At 42.2% G+C, this 22,950-nt stretch overlaps 1 protein-coding gene across 2 annotated transcripts in view; it reads left to right on the top strand.

The window, feature by feature from the left end:
• Nucleotides 1-22,950, top strand: part of LOC122564921 (inorganic pyrophosphatase-like) — a 63,567-nt gene that overhangs the window by 17,147 nt on the left and 23,470 nt on the right. The window contains exons 3-6 of one of the 2 annotated variants that reach the window (XM_043720405.1): nt 602-655; nt 3,636-3,755; nt 5,304-5,390; nt 12,430-12,556. In XM_043720405.1, the coding sequence (XP_043576340.1) occupies nt 602-655; nt 3,636-3,755; nt 5,304-5,390; nt 12,430-12,556 (388 nt within the window). The remainder of the gene's footprint in view (nt 1-601; nt 656-3,635; nt 3,756-5,303; nt 5,391-12,429; nt 12,557-22,950) is intronic. The other variant, XM_043720415.1, reaches the window with a different exon arrangement.

The raw sequence follows: 22,950 nt of genomic DNA, 5'->3' as shown, positions 1-22,950 counted from the left end.
CGATTCTCCTGTTCCCTGGATGCTGCCTGACCTGCTGTGCTTTTCCAGCAACACATTTCCAGCTCACATCTCTCTTCTCCAAAGCCCCTCTCTCCCTCTCTCTTCTCCAGTTTCATCCTCCTCGTTCTTATTCCTCATTCCCTCACCCCACTCATCTCCTTCCCCCCACACACTTTCCCATTCCCCTTGACCTTACCCATTTAATCCTCTTCAACATAGTTTTCAACATGTAAAGAAATTAAGTTTCATGATTTCATTCTGCTTGTTCTGTCCAGAATATCCCAAAATATTTGTACCAAAAATATGTCAGTTGCGTTGGGATGCAATTTATATGTTTTTAAAATGCAGACAGCAAAGAGAAGATTTTTTTTTGGAAATGTGGTTAATTAGAAACACCATTCATTCCCTGTGGCTTTATCAAAAGCAATTACAGGTATACAGTCATAATACACAAATCATTGTGCAAGGCCATTGGACCACACACATACACTGTAAATCACCAACATCTGGTTATTATCTAAATTACAGCTTTGAATTATAGCATCAGAACATGAATAAAGCTTATGTATTGATGTTGCTCAGATGTTGCACTTTTTTACAGGCTTTGTTTAATATGGTTGTAGAGGTGCCTCGTTGGACCAATGCAAAAATGGAGGTGAGTTCTTGCGGTACAGAGACTTCACTAAAGTGGGTAATACTTGGATCCATGGTGCAGAGTAGTTGATGATTCAACAGAACCTGATGTTCATCGTGCCAACTTGGAGGGTTTAAAAAGAAATTGAACCAACTGGTATGTAGAAAAGAACGGGACCCTAGAGTTTTTCAATGTAGCAGCATCCACGTGACTCATCTTGTCTATGCTGCCTCTTTGCATGAGATGTTTGTTCCACTCTTTGCTCTTTCCCACAACCACCTGATGAAGGAGCAGTGCTCTGAAAGCTAGTGCATCCAATTAAACCTGTTGGACTATAACCTGGTGTTGTGTGATGTTTAACTTTGTCCACCCCAGTCCAACACCGGCATCTCCAAATCATGATTCTTTCCTCATAGCCTTGCAAATATTTCTTTTTCAAATATTTATCTAATTGTCTTTTGAAAGTCGCTGTTGAATCTGCTGCCAACACCCTTTCAAGACAATGCATTTCAAATGATAATTTGTTGCACAAAACAAGTTCTCCCTGTCTGTCTTATATTCTGGATAGATTGGGAGGCAATTTTACAGAAAAAGAATGAAGGTAACACCCTAGCCCAGATTTTCCAGTGGGCAGATAATTGTTACTGCAACATAGTTGCACGACAGGATCATGCAGAGTCCCTGATGCCCTAACTACAAGGAAATTACCCATGAAATTGAACTTACTGATGGTGGGAAATGAGGCAAGAGGCACGGGGAGACAGGCATAAAGTGGAAGAGAGGAGAAAAGGGAGAGAAGGAGTCGTGGGGGGAAAGGTGGAGCAACAGGGGAAGAGTGGGGCAACTGGTGACATCTGAAAAAGTCCCTTAAAGTCAGAGAATTTGGAAAGGTCAGCCTCCCTAAGGCTTCGTCGTAACCCAGGGAAAATCAGAGGATTAAATACCTACTCTTAACTTCTGGGTAGTTATTATCCATTCCCCAGCAGCATCTCCCCCCTGATGTCTGACACCACCAGGATCCTGCTAGACTTGACAATCCCTCCAGCAACCAGACACTTCACCTTACCCTAATGTAATGGGACCTCCAGTAGCAGGTAGCGATGGTGAGGGTGGTGCTGAGCAAGGGAGCTTAAGCAGTTATGTTGGCATCTCTCCACCAGTAGATGGCAACATTTTATTTGGCTAGTTTGAGAAATGTTATAAAGGTTCATCAGAAATAAAGAATTTATAGAGTCATAAAGTCATACGGCATGGAAACTGACCCTTCGATCCAACTTGTCCATGTCAACCAAGTTTATCAAACTAAATGAGTCCCACTTGCCTGTATTTGGCCCATATCTCACAACTTTTCATATTCATCTTCCTATCCAAACATCTTTTTGAAACTTGCATTTGTATAGAAATGTTCATTTCTTTTTCTTTTTTTTCTCTTTCTTTCCTTTTCTTTGTTTCCCATTCTCTCTAGATTTTCTTTTTTTTTTCTCTTTTTGTCCCCTTTCTTCCTTGGTAAAGAATTATGAGGGCAGAGTGGTAGACGTTGTTTACTTGGACTTTAGTCAAGCTTTTGACAAGGTTCCACATAGTGGGTTAATTCCTAAAGTTAGTTCACACAGGATTCAGGGTGAGCTTGCCAATTGGATACAAAATTGGCTTGAAGGTAGGAGACAGAGGCCGGTGGTGGAGGGTTGTTTTTCCGACTGGAGGCGTGTGGCCAGTGGGCTTCCACAGGGATCGGTGCTGGGTCCTTTTTTGTTTGTAATTTATGTAAATGATTTGGATTAGAATATAGGAGACATGGTTATTAAGTTTGTGGATGACACCAAATTTGGAAGTTTGGTGAACAGTGAAGAAAGTTATCTAAGATTACAAAGAGATCTTGATCAATTGGATCAATGGGCTGAGGAATGGCAGATGGAGTTTAATTTGGATAAATGCAAGTTATTGCATTTTGGTAAAACAAACATGGGCAGGACTTATACAATTAACAGTAAGGCCCTGGGTAGTGTTGTAGAACAGAGAGACCTGAGGTTCAGGTACATAATTCTTTGAAATGTGAGACACAGACAGACAGGGTAGTTAAGAAGGCAGCTAGCACACTTGCCTTGGTTGCCCAGACCTTTGAGTATAGGAATTTGAACGTTATGTTGAGGTTGCACAGGATTTTAGTGAGGCCTCTTCTGGAGTAGTGTGTACAGTTCTGGTCGCCTTATAATTGGAAGGATATTATTAAGCTGGAGGGAGGGTTCAGAAAGGATCTACCATGATGTTGCCAGGACTGGAGGCTCTGAATTATAAAAATAGACTGGACAGGCTGGGACCTTTTTCACTGGGGTGTAAGAGGTTGAGGGGTGACCTTTACAGAGGTTTATAAAATCATGAGGGGCATAGATAAGGTGTATACCAAAGGTCTTTTCCCTAACATGGGGGTGTTCATAAACAGGGCGCATATTTTTAAGGTGAGTAGAGAAAACTTTAAAAAGGAAGCAAGAGGCAACTTTTTTACGCAGGAGTGTTGGATTCAGGTAAGGTTACAACGTTTAAATGATATTTGGATAAGTACATGAATAAGAAAGGTTTGGAGGGATATGGGCCAAATGCGGGCAGGTGGGACTAGTTCAGTTTAGGAACGTGGTCGGTGTGGACTAGCTGGACAGAAGGGTCTGTTTCCATGCTGTCTGTCTCTGGCTGTAAGATGCTCCATATTTTTTCACAACCAGTGACATGGTTCTGATATGTAGCCACTGATATTATGTAGACAAATGTACTGACCAATTTGTGTATTCAGTATTCTATAAACAGCAATGAAAGGAAAGCCATATGATTAGTTTATGAGTAATGTTTGGTGGCCAGGTCACTAGGGGAATTACTTGTTCTTTGAATTTTGTGGGATCTTGGACCTTTATGTCCATCTGAGTGGATAGATAGGAAAACCTTAAAGGATTTCTTGGTTCCCAGGAACATTTTTCATCATGCAGTTGTAATATTATTTTATCTTTTCCAGATTGCTACAAATGTTCCCCTGAACCCAATCAAGCAAGATGTGAAAAAGGATAAAATGCGTTACGTAGCAAATATCTTTCCTCACAAAGGTTATATCTGGAACTATGGAGCATTGCCACAGGTCAAGAATGGTGAAACTTTGTGAACTTCGCCTCACTTACTAAGCCTGTTGCTTATTTGGTCACCGCTGTTTTGGAGTTCCGTAGAATAAATGTTCAGCAAGTCTGGTACTGAACTACGCAGGCAGCTAAGGGACGGGTTTGAACTTTGGGCTGATTTGAGTTAATTGTATTGTAATTGATACATGCTCCCCTCAGCTAAAGGAAAAAGAATTGCAGGCTTCCTGTTCCTATTCTTTCCATGGCCAATGATGTAAATTCATGCATGCTGATCTTGTCTTCATGATAATCGTCTTTATTCTTTGAACATAGGTTATCTTTCATGTTGCCCTGATCATCCACGCAATCTTTCTAGTCCTCTGGTTTAGATATTATTTCAATTCGAGAAGTCATTCTAATTGCTGTGTCAACCTTGTCATTATTGAAAGAGAACTCAGAACTCTGATTTATTCTGCAAGGTGGTACTGTGGAACATTACATGATTGTGCATCAATGTGGAACACACTTTAAGTATGAAACTCCTGATGGATTTAGCTATTTCCTCAGTATGGGTGTTGGTTTTTCATTTCTCAGCCTTATACAGAGGATAAGGAATGAAGAAGAGAAAAGAACAAAAATGATGGTCCAGTTTTTTCTCCCGGGGTATTACCATCTTCTCTTGTGTGTGTACAGTACACCTTGTATTTGAATATTTAAAGACTTTAGAAAATGAGACACTTTTTGATTAATTTTCATGATGAGATTGGTTGTTGTCACTGGCACTGTGAATCCAAAGTTGCTTTGCTTTGACAATGAGAGAAATAGTATCAACCAAAAGAAGTTTAGGGAAGATTTGGGAACAGTGGAATTACAGGAACTGGACTCACAGGGAGTATATTAAAGTCATGAATGATGAGTAAAGGGCTCTTGGGATTACTGCACAAAGAATGCAGCTATAATAGTGACTGACCTTTCTCTTGAATTTACAATTGTTTCAGACTTTTGCACTTGAAAGAGTATATGCAGTCATGTCAAATACAGGGAAGTGTATGAAACACCCAAAAGCAGAAATCGCTAGAGAAACTCAGTAGGTCTGGCAGTATCTGAGGAGAGAAAACAGAGAGTTAACACATCAAGTCCTGTGACCCTTCTTCAGAACTTTTCAATGACTATCCTATTTGAGCTAATCTACTTTTTTGCTATTTCTTACATATAGAGACAGTTTTCCACACCCTGGAAGCACATCGGACATTTTATCATGTCCTCTGGATCCATCAAAGATTTTATCATGCCTTATTGAAAGTGATATAAGTACTTATAAAATCCAGTTGAAAAAGGGGAAGAAAGCAATACAAAACTCAACCAAGAGTATGAAAACAAAATGTTGAGAAGTAAAGGATATTTAATCATCAATTTCATTGTCTCAGATTTCCACTAATGTTTTACATTCTGTGAATCCATCAGTTATTTTGTTAGAGCCAACCTAGAGTTGCACTGGAATGTGCAATATGTTCATTGACGAACATTGATTTAAATATTTAACATTCAAATGTGTTTTCTTGCCCCAGCAGACTTGGGAAGATCCCTTCCACAAGGATCCCTGTACAGACTGTGGTGGTGATAATGATCCGATCGATGTCTGTGACATTGGATCGAGGGTTAGTTTTTTTTTTAAAAATGTTGTTATATAACCACAACTAATTTTCTGGAATCAATCTGGACCTGAATTCGAATGGATCTGAATAATATACAACCAGGTGAAAAATGATAGATAGTTTCATTGATTAATTAGCTCAAAGTTAACTATTGGAAGCTATCTCACCTCTGTATTAGAAGGTTGTTGGTTCATGTTCCACTGCAGGAAACATAATCCAGGCTAGTGTTAAAGGAGTGCTGCATTTGAATATGCCATCTTTTGGATGAGAATCAGTGAGGCAATGATTACTCCTCAAGCTGATATAAAAAATCCCATGGCAAAGAAATTGTCCCTGGAACCTGATCGTTATGTACCCTTCAACCAACTTCACTAAAACAAATTATCCAGTTATTTACCCCATTGATTTCTGTGAGGACCTAAAGATTGAAAATGTGGCTGCCACATTTCTTCCAGTATATAACAGAGACCACACAGCAACAGGATTTCTTGTTGTAAAATACTTTGAGACACCATAAGCATGTGAAACGTGCTGCATAGATATAAATTTTCAGCTTTTAGGAGGTATTTCCTTTGGAAATAAGCCTGAAAGCATATGCCTTTTATGATAGGAAGGGAATAAGTATTTGTGATATAGTGAAAGCTTATTTGAAATCAACATTTAAAGCCTCACACTGAAGATTAAAGGGAGAATTTTAGAGAAACTCAAGCTGGAATCCGAGACAGGGTAAGCAAGACCTCGAGGGGGTTAATTCTTAGCTAGGCTTACAAGAAACGGATGCAGTTTTGGGTTGTGTAATTGGCAAATTTACATCATGTGCTGAAGAGGACAGAGTGCCACTAATCAGCAAATGAATTAGACTAATGAGCCCATGTTTTATATTTGAAATGCTGGCATTCACTACTTGGAGATGAAATTATAACTAGACTCTCATTGCTGTCACACATTTAGGAATTAGGCAAGAGCAGCTATATTTCCCTGAACAATATTCAGTAGAGAATAGTTCTCTAAATTATGTTTATTTGCAAAAGTTACTGAAGAGGTTGGAGAAAAGTATTTTTCTGGAGTGGATTTATGAAAGGGGATTTGCATCTCCTTTGTTTTCTTCTTTTCTTCTCCTTAGGCCACATGCTTTCTATTGCTGGGAGTTGAGTCTCCTTTGAGCCAATGTTGGAAGCTACCTTACTAAACTACTTGTAACTGATGAAATCCTCTTTTGCAAAGACCTCTCAAAAGGTTTGTGTTTCAAAGCTCCGTAGAGTCATAAGGAAATATCTGTACAACAAAGAAGACTTCCATTTATATTGTGCTTTTCAGAATTTCAGGACATCTAAAAGTGTTTCACAGCTCATTAATTGCATTTAAAATACAGTCGATGCTACAGTCAATAGGGACTGCAGCAGCCAAATTTACACAGAGCAAGGCCCCACAAAAAACAAAGTGATAGTTACCAAATAACCTGTTTTCATGATGTTGGTTGAGGGACAAAGGTTTGTCAGATCTCCCGCTCCTCTGAGTAGTGCTGTGACATCTTTTATATCTACTTGAGGGGGCTGTGGGCCTCAGTTTAATCCAACATTTTCATCCAAAAGACAGCCCCCTCCCCCTCAGAATTGAAGTGATCGCCTCGACCATGTGCTTGCATCTCTGAAGTGAGACTTAAATCTCAACCTTTTGAGACAGAAGTGAGTTTGGTACCATTAAGTTCAAGCTGGTGCCTAAATGTTTGAAGTATTGAAGATATAACGTTTGGTGTCTGTTGACATACTTGCATGTCTTTGTGTTAGTAACTGAAAGGCACAGTGTTTTGCAGCTTTCATCAAAATGTCTAAGTAAATTCATTACTTCCTGATTATTATAGAATCCAAGATATGAAAGAATATGGAATAGAATATTGGTTGAGAATGTGATGCTGGAAAAGCACAGACAGTCAGGCAGCGTCCGAGGAGCAGGAGAATCGACGATGAAGGGCTTATGCCCGAAACGTCAATTCTGCTGCTCCTCAGACGCTGCCTGACCTGCTGTGTTTTTCCAGCACCACACTCCCGACTCTGATCTCCAGCATCTGCAGTCCTCACTTTCTCCTATTGGAGGATATGTTTAACCCCTCACTCAAAACTGCACTGGACTGAAAAAAGCCTCAAGCATTCAAAGGCAATATCGATGAAACCTTGCAGTAATATTGGACCAGAAGGACTGGGAAATATAAGAGAGGCAAGGCATCTGTACGATAGAGCATTATGTTTGAAAGTGAGGTTGTTCAACCTAGAGTACAAGTGTTAAATTTAAGAGAAGCTGTGATGGCATGAGGCATAAATTGCCTGAGATGTATTTGGAAAATATATTAAAAACCATGACTGTACATAAGCAAAGGATAGTCTTTAAAGAACTATTACATAACCGTGGGCGGCATGGTGGCACAGTAGTTAGCACTGTTGCCTCACAGCGCAGAGACCCGGGTTCAATTCCCGCCTCAGGCGACTGACTATGTGGAGTTTGCACATTCTCCCCGTGTCTGCGTGGGTTTCCTCCGGGTGCTCCGGTTTCCTCCCACAGTCCAAAGATGTGCAGGTCAGGTGAATTGGCCATGCTAAATTGCCTGTAGTGTTAGGTAAGGGGTAGATGTAGGGGTCTGGGTGGGTTGCGCTTCGGCGGGTCGGTGTGGACTTGTTGGGCCGAAGGGCCTGTTTCCACACTGAAAGTAATCTAATCTAATCTAATCTAATCTAATCTAATCTAATAACTGTCAAGGCGCAAAAACTCAATAAAGATCAGTCAATCTTGGCTAACAAAAGTTCATGATTGTGTAAAATTGAAAGAAGAAGCCTATAATGTTGCCAGAATTAGCAGTGATTGGGAGGTTTTTAGAATGCAGCTAAAGAGGACCAAGTAAATGTTAAGGAAATGGAGAATAGAAAATGATTGCAATCTAGAAAAAAAATCACCAAAAATGAACTGTAGAATTATAAATATATGAAAAGGAAACATTTGGTTAAAACAAATGTGAGTCCAGTACACTCAGAGTCAGGAATATTTATGGGGGGGGACTAAAGAAACGGCAGAGAAGCCAAATGGTTGTTTTGTGTGTGTTTTCACTGAGAAATGTACAAGAAATCTCTTCGAGCTAGTGAGGAGGGAGAATGAGGAGTTGAAGGAAATTAGCATGGATAGGAAGATTGTAAAAGCTTTGTTAGACTGCAGCTAAAGTAACGTGCAGTTTTGATCTCCTTATCACTGGAGATTTGCTATCGAGGGTGTGCTGGAAATGTTCACCAGATTTATTCGGAAGATGGCATAACACTTCTATCAAGAGAGATTGGGCAATCTGGGTTTGTGTTCTCAAGCATAAGAATAAGAGGTGATCTCATTGAAAATTACAAAATACTTGAAGAGGGCACCAGCAATCAGGATGTTGGTTTGAAATGTGTGCACTTCAACGCCAGGAGCATCTGGAATAAGGTGGGTGAACTTGCAGCATGGGTTGGTACCTGGGATTCCGATGCTGTGGCCATTTCAGAGACATGGCTAGAGGAGGGACGGGAATGGGATTTAGATGTTTCAGTAAGAACAGAGAAGATGGTAAAAGATGGAGGGGGGGGGAGGAGGTTGTGGCATTGTTAATCAAGGACAGTGTTACAGCAGCTGAGATAACGTTTGAGGACTCATCCACTGACGTAGTTTGGGCTGAGGTTAGAAACAGGAAAGGGGAGGTCACCCTTTTGGAAGTTTTCTTTAGGCCTCCAAATTTTTCCAGGGTTGTAGAGGAAAGGATAGCAAAGATGATTCTCAATAGGAGCAAGAGTAACAGGGTAGTTGTTATGGGGGACTTTAACTTCCCCAATATTGACTGAGAATACTATAGTTCAAGTAGTTTCGATGGGTCAGTTTTTGTTCAATGTGTGCAGGAGGGTTTTCTGACACAGTATGTAGACAGGCCAACAGGGGCAGTGCCATATTGGATTTGGTACCGGGGAATGAACCCGGCCAGGTGTTAGATTTGGAGGTAGGTAAGCACCTTGGCGATAGTAACCACAATTCGGTTATGTTTACAATAGCAATGGGCAGGGATAGGTATATACGGCAGAGAAAGAGGATAACTGGGGGAAAGGCAAATAAATTGCGATTAGGCAAGATTTAGGATGCATAGGATGAGGAAGGAAACTACAGGGGATGGACACACTTGAAATGTGGAGCTTTCTCAAGGAACAGCTACTGTGGGTTCTTAATAAGTATATATCTATCAGACAGGGAGGTAGTTGTTGAGAGAGAGAGTTGTGGTTTACTAAAGTTGAAGCTCTTGTCAAGAGGAAGAAGAAGCCTTATGTGAGGATGAGGCGAGAAGGTTCAGTTAGAGGGCTTGAGAATTATAAGTTAGTCAGAAAAGATCTAAAGAGAGGCCTAAGAAGAGCCAGGAGGAGACATGAGAAGTTGTTTGTGGATAGGATCAAGGCCTTCTGTAGGTATATCAGGAATTTAAAAATGACTAAAGTAAGATTAGGGCCAATGAAAGATAGTAGTGGGAAGTTGTGTGTGAAATCTGAGGACACAGGGGAGGAGTTTATTGATTACTTTTCATCAGTATTCACATTGGAAAAGGGCAATGTTAGTGAGAATATGGTGATACAGGCTATAAGATTAGATGGGATTGCAGTTGACAAATAGGAGGGTTTAGCAATTTTGGAAGATCTGAAAATAGATGAGACTCCTGGGCTAGCTGGGATTTATCCTTGGATTCTCTGGGAAGCCAGGGAGGAGATTGCAGAACCTTTGGCTTTGATCTTTATGACATTATTGTCAACAGCAATAGTGCCAGAAGACTGGAGGATAGCAAATGTTGTTCCCTTGTTTAAGAAGGGGAGTCGGGACAACCCTAATAATTGTAGGGCGGTGAACCTTACTTCGGTTGTGGGTAAGGTGTTGGAAAAGATTACAAGAGATAGGATTTATAATCATCTGGAAAGGAATAATTTGATTAGGGATAGTCAACACGGTTTTGTGAAGGGTAAGTCGTGCCTCACTAACCTTATTGAGTTCTTCGAGAAAGTGACAAACAGGTGGATGAAGGTAAAGCGGTTGATGTGGTGTATGTGGATGTCAGTATGGCATTTGATAAGGTTCCACACGGTAGGCTATTGCACAAAATACAGAGTTTCGGGATTGAAGGTGATTTAGAGGTTTAGATCAGAAATTGTTAGCTGAAAGAAGACAGAGCGTGGTGGTTGATGGGGAATGTTCCTCCTAGAGCTCAGTTACCAGTGGGGTGCCACAAGGATCTATTTTGGGAACACTGCTGTTTGTAATTTTTATAAATGATCTGGATTGGGCGTAGAAGGATGGGTTAGTAAATTTGCGGATGACACTTAAGGTTGGCAGAGTTTTGGATAGTGCCGAAGGATGTTGTGGCTTACAGAGGTACATCGATTAGACGCAGACCTGGGCTGAGAAGTGGCAAATGGATTTTAATGCGGAAAAGTGTGAGGTAGTTCGCTTTGGAAGAAGTAACAGGAATGCAGAGCACTGGGCCAATGGTAAAATTCTTGGCAGAGTAGATGAACAGAGAGATCTCTGTGTCCAGGTGCATAAATCCTTGACAGTTGCCAGCCAGGTTGACAGGGTTGTAAAGAAGGCATGTGGTATGTTGGCGCTTATTGGTAGGGAGATTGAATTTCAGAGCCATGAGGTCATGCTTCAGCTGTAGAAGCCATTGGTAAGGCCGCACCTGGAGTATTACGTACAGTTCTGGTCACCGCATCATAGGAAGGATGTGGAAGCTTTGGAAAGGGTTCAGAGGAGATTTACTGGGATGTTGTCTGGCTGAGGGAACTGAGGCTGTTTTCTTTGGAGAGAAGAAGATTGAGAGGTGACTTAATCGAAGCGTATAAGATAATCAGAGGGTTAGGTAGGGTGGACAATGACAGCCTTTTTCCTCAGATAGTGAAGGCTAACACGAGGGGGCATAGCTTTAAACTGAGGGGTGATAGATTTAGGACAAATATCAGAGGTTGTTTCTTTACTCAGAGAAGTAGGGGCGTGGGACAGCCTGCCTCCAACAGTAGTAGACTCGCCGACGTTAAGGGCACTTAAATGGGCATTGGACATGCATATGGATAATAATAGAATGTCGTAGATTAGATGGGCATCAGATTAATTTTGCTGGTCGGCACAGCATCGAGGGCCGAAGGGCCTGTACTGCGCTGTAACAGTCTATGTTCTGTGTTCTAACTAGACAGGGTAGATAAGATGATTTCCTTGGTTGGGTAGTCTAGAACCAGGGGGCACAATTTAAGCATTCTGAGATTAGCAAAATTTATTTTATGCTGAGGACTGTGGTTCTTTGGAATTCTTTACTGCAGAGGGCTGCCGAAGCTTAGTCTTTGAGTGCAATTATGCCAGTAATATGCAGAGTTATAGCGTTGGGGTGGGTAAAAGGCATTGAAGCATTCAATCAGCCATGACCACATTGAATTGCAAGGCAGGCTCGACAGTCTGAATGGCCTCTTCCTGTTCCTGTGTCCAAAATATTAAAATTGTAATGGACTGAACAGTTAACTGGTAAATGAGGAGATCCACATTCTGGATAGAGAGTAATCCTGTTCAGGTGACATTTTAATTAAACCGATTTTTAAAAAGTATGCTTTGCAATGGGATATGAAGTAATAATGATATGCAGTTGTACAATATATATTTGCCTCTATGATTTTCGCTTTGCATTTGGCAATCAGAAGTGTGCAGTTTTTCTTAAGTTGTGACCAATCCCTAGGTCATTTGTAGTGAGCCCAAGAACTGAACAGGAAACATCTATTACTTTACTTAGCTGCTGGTTGTCATTCAAGATGTGATTTTCCTCAGTTTTGTAAGTTATAAGCTACCCAATAGATTTATGAACTGAGAATTGGATCGGTAAACAGAACTAATGATAAAGTGTAGACTTACAACAATTGCAGTCACACCATCTTCAGAGTGATCGAAGTAATAGCACATTTTTATTATATTTGCATATGTGAATTTTAATAGTCGTGCATTCCACTTGTGTTTCTACCAGGTGTGTTCTTGTGGTGATGTTATTCAAGTAAAAGTCTTGGGAGCTTTGGCTCTTGTTGATGAAGGAGAAATGGACTGGAAAATTATTGCTATCAACCTCGAAGACCCTGAAGCGCAGATGTTTAATGGTAAATATTACAAGTTTGCAATGTTTATTACCTCTAGCTTTGGGTTGCTCTACTAGGTTTGCAACAACCAATGTCCCTCTGTCTTTTTGCGGGAGGATTGAGGAGATGGGCAGGTATCTCCGAGCTGACACTCCTGGTAATGAAAGTTTTGAAGCAATGATTTGCTAAGGTGGTATATACAATCTGCAAGACAAACCAGATAGGTTTGCAGAACTGCAACACACTGTCAATGATTAACCAACCAACCCTGGCTCACTAATGTTTGCAGGGCAGGTTGATCTATCAGTTAGGGCTGGAATTTGGCTAATGCTATAAGGTTAAAGACTAATGAATGGGTGTGGCTGAAGCTGGTTGTGTATTGGGAAACTTACATAGGCGGGCAGCAGTTTTCACATACTTGGGGATTCTGTGGGTCACATATCCTGGCTGGTCTGAGTAAGTTGTGAGCATCCCTCAGGAAGAGTGTGTGTAATTTCTATCAAGCAAACAAAATCTTGGTTCAGGTACTCATACATTCAGTAATGAGTTTCCACACTTGTCAGAAATTCAAGATGATAGCCTTTCTGCCTGAGAAAAGCTGCAATAAAATTTCAGTCTTCATGTTAAGAAAATAGAAAGACACTTAATTTATGGCTGGGACAATACAAATAAGGTCTTTTAAACACTTAGTGGCCAGAACAGAGTTGAGAGTGTTGAACATGACCGTTTCTCCTTGTAACCATGTTCTCAGATAAATCAAGAAATGTTGTCAGCAATGATGGAGCATTCTTAAACATGAGCAGAAGGGTATTCTATCCTTCTCAAACCTGAATACTGAAACACAAAAAAAGCCAACTTGGTATTCTGGAGAGAGTTTATATGCTAAGAGTGATCTGTCCTTGCAGTTTACCGGTAAACTTATCTAGCGTTCACCACAATAAGCTAATACTGATTTGACCCCTGTAGTTTTTTGAGATTTTAAGTCTAGACATGTTTATAATTGATCACATATTTATTTCCTCGTGCTCAATAAAGAGTAAAAAAAATGACATGTGAAATAGTGATTTTGTTACTATTCCTTAGGACTGTCACTGTAAATTTAACTGCACTATACAACTGCAGTACTTAATTTTAAATCACAGAGAATGATCGAAATTATAACAACTAGAGTGTACACTTATCAAATGGTTTTCAGAAAGCCTTTTGCTCCTTTCAACTTCTTCCATATGTCATTGTATCTTGATACTTGAAGATTGGGGCCAACATTCATCAAGCCTTTAGATTGCTGTGTGTACCTCATTTGTTTTCACTACGAGCTGCACAAAGCTATCTATATAAGTATCCTTGGAATATGATACAAGTGTTGTGTACTACACATGGTTAGTGTGTGTTCAGCTGTCGCTAACCACAGCTGGTTTTCAAAGGCTCTACTGGCTGAATGATGTGAGCCTTGTAATTGCAACCATGGTAATTTGTCTTCCCAAAACCAATTGAAGTGAGGATTACATTTGGCCTGAACACGTTTGTTTATTTCTTCCAGAATGAAGCACTAAAATCATGAATTCGCACTTCAAGTGCAAATAATGAAAGAAAGAACTGGCATTTATATGCTTCCTTTCAGGGGGTCGGTTAGCTCACTGGTGGGTTAGCCAGCATAGTAGTGTAGACAGCGTTGGTTCAGTTCCCACACTGGTTGAGGATACCATGAAGGGCTCTCCTTCTCAATCTCTCCCATTATCTGAGGTGCAGTGCCGCTCAGGTTAAACCACCACCACCACTAGTCATCTCTCTTTCTCTCTCTCTCTCTGATGAGAGAGCAGCCCTATGATCCAATAAGACTATGGTGACTTTGCTCCCTTTTGCATTGGAGTTGTAATCAAATTCGGCTACCAATTTATACTCAAAGGTCCAACAGTGAGGAAATGATCAGAGTTTCATTTGGTTGTTGTTAAGGGCTAAGTATTATCGAAGGAACTAAAAGTGTCCCTACTTCTGTTGGAATAGCATCATTGAGACCGTTTTCGTCCACTTGAATTAGTGAAGAGGAGCTCAGTGCACCATCTCATCCAAAAGATGGCAATTTTGAAGTTCTTCTGTGTTACACTTAGATCGTTGGGTTAAAGTATGCCTTCTAGTATTTGAGCAAAGCTTGAACCTCATCTAGAGATGAGGATATTATTACTGAATAAGATGGTAGACTCTCAGTAATAGAGTCATAGAGAATTACAGCACGGAAACAGACCATTCAATCCAACCCGTCCATGCAACGTCAGGTCCACGCCCCCCCCACCAACCCACCCTCCCCGGCACCTTCCCCTGCCGCCGCAAGAATTGCACAAACTGCATCCCTCCACTCACCTCCGTCCAAGGCCCCAAAGGAGCCTTCCACATGCATCAGAACTTTACCTGCATTTTCACAGACGCCAATTACTGTATCCATTGTTGCTGATGCGGTCTCCTCTATGTTGGGGAGATAGGACGCCTACTTGCGGAATGCTTCAAAGAACATCTCTGGGACTCATGTACAAAGCAGTCCCACCACCCCGTGGCTGAACGCTTTAACTCCCCCTCCCAGTCCCCCAAGGACATGCAGGTCCTGGGCCTCCTCCATTGTCAACCCCTTACCACCCGCTGCCTGGAGGAAGAACTCCTCATCTTCACCTTGGGACCCTTCAACCACATGGGATCGAAGTGGATTTCACCAGTTTCCCCATTTCCCCTCCCCCCACCTTATCCCAGTCTCAACCCTCCAATTCGGCACCGCCCTCTTGAACTGTCCTACCTGTCCATCTTCCTTCCCACCTATCCACTCCACACTCCTCTCTGGCCTATCTCCATCACCCCCATCTTCATCTACCTGTTGCATTCCTAGCCATCTTCCCCCTAGCCACACCCCCTCCCATTTATCTCTCAACCCCCTTGGCCCACAAGCCTCATTCCTGATGAAAGGCTTCTGCGCAAAACTCCGATTCTCCTGCTCCTCGGATGCTGCCTGACCTGCTGTGCTGTTCCAGCACCACACTCTCAACTCTGATCTCCAGCATCTCCAGTCCTCACCTTCTCCTAGTTGATTTACAAGTTGGGAGTAATTTGTTGCATTTTCAAACAGAGTGTTCTAGCCATCAAGACGAGATTCTGGCTAGCAAGCAGCTATATAGAGGAATTATTGCTTCATTAACCACAAATCTCGCCTCAATAGTATCCAATCCCTTTTCTGTCATCCAGAGCTAAACATCACCAATTCCTGATGTGTAAATTGGACTGAGGACATGGCAACTTCAGCTTGCTGCTTGCTGCTCTGAGTCACATTGAACACCTCACAGTAACATTCAGCCCATGGTAATCAGTTGCACACACTCTACGTCCTTAGACATTGGTATTTAACATGTACCAGCTTCCCTGATCTCTGACGCATTTGCAATATGCTTGAGAACTTTTGTGCTGCACCTCAAGGTGCTCTGGCACCTCACATTTGAAATGCTACTGCAAGGACAATTTGCATACAGGGACAGGGGCAAATCTCTGGGCTGCTCACTTATGCTGTCAATGCTCACTCAATTTCAGCCTACCTGGATGCTCACAGCATCCCTACCTTGCCTTTTGTGCTTTGTCCCCCTCAGCTAGCACTTCCAAGCTCACTGTATTTTGGTATTGCCTTGGGTAGACATAAAGCCAATGTTATGGTTGTCAACAATTCTCAGTCATGTCAAGCGCGACACCATTCAGCTAGGGGTTCTGGTAGAGTTAGTCATGGACAGCCTCTGTTAACAGTCCAGAAACTTGGAAACAGTGAGTCATCGACTCAGGATGGTCAGGGTAAGAATACTGTGCATGTACTCAGTGGGCAGCTGAATGTCAGGCAGACCACAACTTGTCTTAACTCCTTCTTTCACATTGTGGGCTGGTTTCTCCCAGAAAGAGGTAGAGAACCATAGCAAGGAAGATGCAAGTGTCCGTCACAGCTGTTAGTGTTGGTGCAGGTGGATGAAATGTGGCGAACAATCTTGAGGGAGTGAGTAAACAGCACAGAGGGCATGCAGTGTTAATGATGTGAGGGATTGGGGTGAGGGCGAGTGAGGGAAGATGTCGTGTGCAGCAGTGAGAGTGGTAGAGCATGAGCATTGGTGAGTGGTGGGTGCAGTAGCAGAAACAGAGTGAGTGTGCGATAGCAGATGCTGGCAGAGTGGAGAAGGTCACTGACCTCCTTCTGACAGTACATTCTTCCAGGTGGCTGAGACTGCACTGACCTGCATGACAACTTGAGACAAGGCTGCCAGGATCTGGTGTTGTCAGCCCTTGGGGAAGAGGACCTCCCTACTCATCCACCAGGACTTTTAGGCAGCTGTTTGCAAAGTTTCCCCTGGCTGCCACACTGGGGTCAAATGCTAGGAATTGTGCAGAGCAGCTCTGGACTGACTCTGCTTGTCTGGGTGCACGATAACCTTTTAAAGATAGCACCACTAGCAGGAATCCCAGGGTATCCCAGGACATCCAGGCACTGGTGAGTTCTTCCAGCTCCAATGAGTGTCAGAATCAGGCTAGATTAGACAGGATGTGTGTTGTACAAGTATGCTAGATAGCTAATGAGGCAAGTTTGGTAAAATAACGTAAGAAAGCTCGTTAGGTGTCATGGACAGAAACTTTTCATCAAACTTGACAAAACTGACACTTTCTCAAACTATGACACGATTCCCTGTGTTTCTGTCTCCACAGATGCTGCCAGAGTTTCTCCAGCAATTTCAGGTTTAATTTCAGGTCTTCAGCATTTGCAGTATTTTTCTTTTTTTGAATCATCTGGTAGTTCATGTGTTAGCATGAGCAATGTCATTTGAGATGAATGGAGTTATTTTGATGAATCTTGTACTGTGGCTGAGAAAAGGAAGATAAGATCAAATTGTTGCAGCCAGAGACTATGTCTAACCATGGCTTCCTAAAATGGGGTTACGAGATCATAAGTGGGATCACAATGTGAAATTTTGGAGTTGTGACCTGTGAGACAACAACACAGTGGCTCAGTGGTTAGCACTGCTGCCTCACAGCACCAGGGTCCCAGGTTCGATTCCAGCCTCGGGTGACTGTGTGTGTGGAGTTTGCACGTTCTCCCCATGTCTGCGTGGGTTTCCTCCGGGTGTTCCGGTTTCCTCCCACAGTCCAAAGATGTGCAGGTCAGGTGAATTGGTCATGCTAAATTGCCCATAGTGATAAGTGCATTAGTTAGAGGGAAGTGGGTCTGGGTGGGTTACTCTTCGGAGAGGCAGTGTGGACTGGTTGGGCCGAAGGGTCTGTTTCCACACTGTAGGGAATCTAATCTAAGGAATCTAAACTGTGGCTGTGGAGCTCTGGATGAGCTATAACAGCAGTGCTGTAATTCTTACAGGGCCATATTCTCATTGGGGGTCTCACTGGGAAAAGGTTTGGGAAACACTGGCCACAGCTTACCACTACTACAACTTTATCAAGTTTAGTTTGGTGGTCTGCAAACGTGTAAAAGTTACCAAGATATTTTGCAAACAAATGTAAATAAGCAGTAATCCATTCATTTATATGTATCACGCCCCTGCTTTTAAAGATGGTCACCATTTACTTAAAAATACAAGATGTTTCAGTAACAGCTTTCAGAAAGTAATAAGGCAAAGCATAAATATGGGTGAAGTTGAGAAGTTAGTATTTTCACAATATCACTGTGAGTCTGAGTGAGATGTTACATTCCCTATAAGTGACAAGACATGTAAAGGCAAATAATTAGATAAATAATTAGCATCAGAGCATGATACCTTCATTTTACATTACATTACATTTTTGAATGTTGTAGATTAAATTAGATTACATTACATTACAGTGTGGAAACAGGCCCTTTGGCCCAACAAGTCCACACCGACCGGCCGAAGCGCAACCCACCCATACCCCTAACCTAACACTACGGGCAATTTAGCCTGGCCAATTCACCTGACCTGCACATCTTTGGACTGTGGGAGGAAACCGGAGCACCCGGAGGAAACCCACGCAGACACGGGGAGAACATGCAAACTCCACACAGTCAGTCGCCTGAGGCAGGAATTGAACCCGGGTCTCAGGCGCTGTGAGGCAGCAGTGCTAACCACTGTGCCACTGTGCCACCCACCTATGCAATTAAAGTCTGGGTAGGTAGGTCTATGCGGACCCATTAATAATTAAAAGTCCTTAAATGGATATTTAGCAACCACTTAAAAGCTTCTGCCATCCACTGGCTCAATTGCCTGCCTTCATAACAGGCGGGAAATATGGCTGCCTTCCTTACAAGGATGCAACGTCAGTCCGACTGCCTCTTTGAGAAAGGGGCCTCCTTTTGCCATAATCAGAGGTCACACAGGGACGTGGAGGTAACCACTGAGAGGTATCCCCATGTCCTTGCCTCTGACCTCCATGACTGTCAACCCACGATCCTCTTCCACTTAGTACACCGTTACTTTCACACCGGCTCCAGTCATCTTGATTGATCATTCAAGACCTTTGACAACTCTGTACCAGATCAGACAGCAGCTTCTGTCAGGGTGGAATTTAGCGAGTTTTGAGAAGATTGGTAGCTCAGGTTGAGGTTCTGGATGTAGGTTTGCTCGCTGAGCTGGAAGGTTCGTTTTCAGACATTTCGTCACCATACTAGGTAACATCTTCAGTGAGCCTCCAGATGCAGCACTGCTGGTGTTTCCTGCTTTCTATCTTATTATGTTATAATATAACACCATCGTCCGGATGCTCACCAAGTATGGTGACGAAACATCTGAAAATGAACCTTCCAGCTCAGTGAGCAAACCTACATCCAGGGTGGAATTTCTTGGCCACAGCATTTATTGCCTGATGGATACTTGATCTGATGGGGATTTTCATTGGTAGAGGTGAGAGGGGGTTACCATCACTTACAAATTAGTTCTTCTCCAGCCAGACATCTAATCCAGCTAAACTCATTCACCTCCATGCTGAAAATAGGGCAGGTGGGTAGCAAGTTTTAAAGTCAGAAACATAGAACCAAGAAGGATCCAGCCCCAACCTAATGACATATATCCAGGTCCATGTGTCTATTGCAAACATGCCAAGACTGAAACAATACTTTCATTCATAATAACTCATATATCACATTTACATTCCTTCAACTGCATGAAATTTTATCACAATAAATGTTTAAATCAAGTACAGAAATTCATAGTCCCACTTCAAAGAGCTCCAACATTTGGAGTTGTCAATCAAACTGAAATGGCAAACACCCAACTGTAATAATAGATTGTTGTGAAATTAGTCACTCAACAATAATCCAGTAATGAAGGCCCTCATGATTACATCAAAACATAGATAAATAGTAAGCAATGATGTTAAACACTCCAGATATATTTCTTTTATGATTTAAAGGGCAGGTCTTTTAAATGCCTTGACAATTCCCTTTAATAGTTATGTATGGACAGGTACTCTTGAAACTTGTAACATGTCCTCTTTACAACTCCGTTAACCCCTCCAATAAGCTTATCAATTAATAATATAAGCACTTTTTAGACACACTCGTGCCTACTTTTAACAATCCCAAAGGGCACCTTACCTCTCCTAAAGGACACCTTATCTCTCCAGGGGGTATCTGATGTTCCCAAAGCTGTCCTGGGATCATATCCAAAAGAGTGCCTTACCTTTCCAAAAGACTATCTTGGCTAGCCAAATAAATGGAGATTAATTTAGACTTTTTTTTAAGTTAGGTATACACTGCATACTTTAGATTTCCTGTTTTGGAGCTATAAAAATCTGATTTGAGTGGAGATAGCTGATGCATTAAACAGCTAGCTACATCTAGGAACTGCGCATGTGAAAAACACAATCTTTCCCCATTCCCACCTCCGTGAAAAGTCTGTGCACCATGGTGAAAATCTAGGCTCGGCCACCATGTCAGCAAACTGTCAGAATTGGTATGCAAATGGAAGAATAACTAAGTATGAAGTGGTACATTTGATAGGAGGAATAAGGATCTACTGCTTAGAAAATAATAGTCAGAATTGAACAGAGACACGTGGATTGCTGTAGTGATTTAAACAATATTTGATATAGAGACGGAAGTCTAAAGGCCTTGTACCAGTACGCAGAAGGTTATACAGATCATGGGAGACCGTTCAACAAATTAAGGTTTAGTCACATACTTATACTCTTCACAGTTATGCTTGTTACTCAGATATACAATTTGTCACATGGCTATAAATAGTATGAGATAATTACAGCATAGTCATCTCATTAGAAGGCTAGTCCAGACCACAGTTGAAATAAGTACTTTCCATTGTAAGGCTAATCAAGTCTTACTAAGCCCAGGTTCAATGACCATGTCCTTTCAAAATGCAAATAAGTTCCTGTTTGCTGCAATTATCTCACTGCAGCTTCGGACGAGTTTCTACTTTTCATACATTATCATGGTTAAGTTGCTTGTGCAGATACAGGACTTTTATGTCTTTTTTAGGTCCGCAAAGGTCAGAATGAAACTTAGATTTAATATATTTTGATGAGCTCTTAAAATGCCTCTGCCTAGTGTCATCCCTGCATCAGCTCCTAACCAACCTTATATGTGTCCGTCCTCCCATATGATTAGATTAGATTCTCTACAGTGTGGAAACAGACCCTTTGGCCCAACAAGTCCACACCGACCCTCCGAAGAGTAACCCACCCAGAACCATTTCCCACTGACTAATGCACCTAATGCTATGGGCAGTCTAGCATGGCCAATTCACCTGACCTGCATCTTTGGGTGGCACGGTGGCACAGTGGTTAGCACTGCTGCCTCACAGCGCCAGAGACCTGGGTTCAATTCCCGCCTCAGGTAACTGTCTGTGTGGAGTTTGCACATTCTCCCTCTCTCTATGTGGGTTCCTCTGGGTGCTCCGTTTTCCTCCCACAGTCCAAAGATGCAGGTCAGGTGAATTGGCCATGCTAAATTGCCCATAACATTAGGTACATTAGTCAGAGGGAAATGGGTCTGGGTGGGTTGCTCTTCAGAGGGTCGGTGTGGACTTGTTGGGCCGAAGAGCCTGTTTCCACACTGCAAGTAGTCTAATATAATCATCTAATCTTTGGACTGTGGGAGGTAACCGGAGCACCCAGAGGAAACCCACGCAGACACTGGGAGAATGTACAAACTCCATCTAGACAGTCATTCAAGGTTGGAATTGAACCTGGGTCCCTGGCGCTATGAGGCAGCAGTGCTAACCACTGAGCCACTGTGCCGCCCCGCCCCGGATATATCTATCTGGTTTTTCTAACTAATTTCTGTACCTATGTACTCCTGCAAGAATCAAGGGATGCATCTACACATGTCCTTTAAAGTAGTAATATAGATCATCAACAAAAATAAAGCAAAGTACAACGGTTCGTTTCTGGAGAAATGCAATTCATGTGGAAGACAATTCTGTTCAATTTACATAATACAAGAACAGAACAGTGTAGCTATGGAGTGAGACTGACATGGGGCGATTGTGCAGCTTGAGAGGGAATGTTGGTGCCCCCACCTTCCCACTTCCTCTGCAAACTTGTTTAAATGTTATCTTTTCACTCTTCCCTGCTTGCCTATACCAACCATGTTATGGTATGGGCAGCATAATAGTCAGATATAGTTAGTTTAGCAAGTTCCCTGTTAATGCTTTTTTTCAAAGTGGTAGGCAGGCTGCTGTTTTTGGTGTGTGCCTTCCATAAGTACAGTTACAACATTTAAAAGGCATCTGGCTGGGTATGCGTATAGGAAGGGGTTAGAGGGAAATGGGCCAAATGCTGGCAAATGGAACATGATTTATGTAGACTATGTTTGGCATGGTTGAGTTAGACTGAAGGGTCTGTTTCTGTGCTGTACATCTCTATGACTCTAAGTACAGAGGAAACTGGTTTATCTGAAGGACACGGGTGGGGAGTATTTTGTTTGTTTAATCGATGCCGAATAACACAGTTAGCCAAGCATCAGGACATTACAATCTTGTTCAGATGATCCGGAGTTCGTTAATTGAATGCCGGATAATTGAGATTCCTCTGTATTAAATGAACCAGGTCAGGGTTGGGCAGGAAAATGGTGAGTTATTCATTCCTCACACTATATGCTCCCCTGGCGAAAACAAGCTCAGCGGTGGACTCAAGATCCAGCCCATGGTGCTAGGGAACTGAAGCCAAGAGAGAAGCCTGCATAACCCTAGTAGGGATAACCCTAGTAACTATAGGCCGGTGAGTCTCACTTCTGTTGTGGGCAAAGTCTTAGAGAGAATTGTAAGGGATAGGATTTATGAACATCTGGATAGGAATAATGTGATCAAGGATAGTCAGCATGGTTTTGTGAAGGGCAGGTCATGCCTCACAAACCTTATTGAATTCTTTAAGAAGGTGACTAAGGAGGTGGACGAGGGGAAAGCGGTAGATGTGGTGTAAATGGATTTTAG

The sequence above is a fragment of the Chiloscyllium plagiosum genome, chromosome 2 (genome assembly GCF_004010195.1).
Source record: "Chiloscyllium plagiosum isolate BGI_BamShark_2017 chromosome 2, ASM401019v2, whole genome shotgun sequence".
NCBI classification, from domain to species: Eukaryota; Metazoa; Chordata; class Chondrichthyes; order Orectolobiformes; family Hemiscylliidae; genus Chiloscyllium; species Chiloscyllium plagiosum.
Note: the sequence above shows the minus strand (reverse complement) of the source record. Positions and strands in the feature narration are given on the sequence as shown.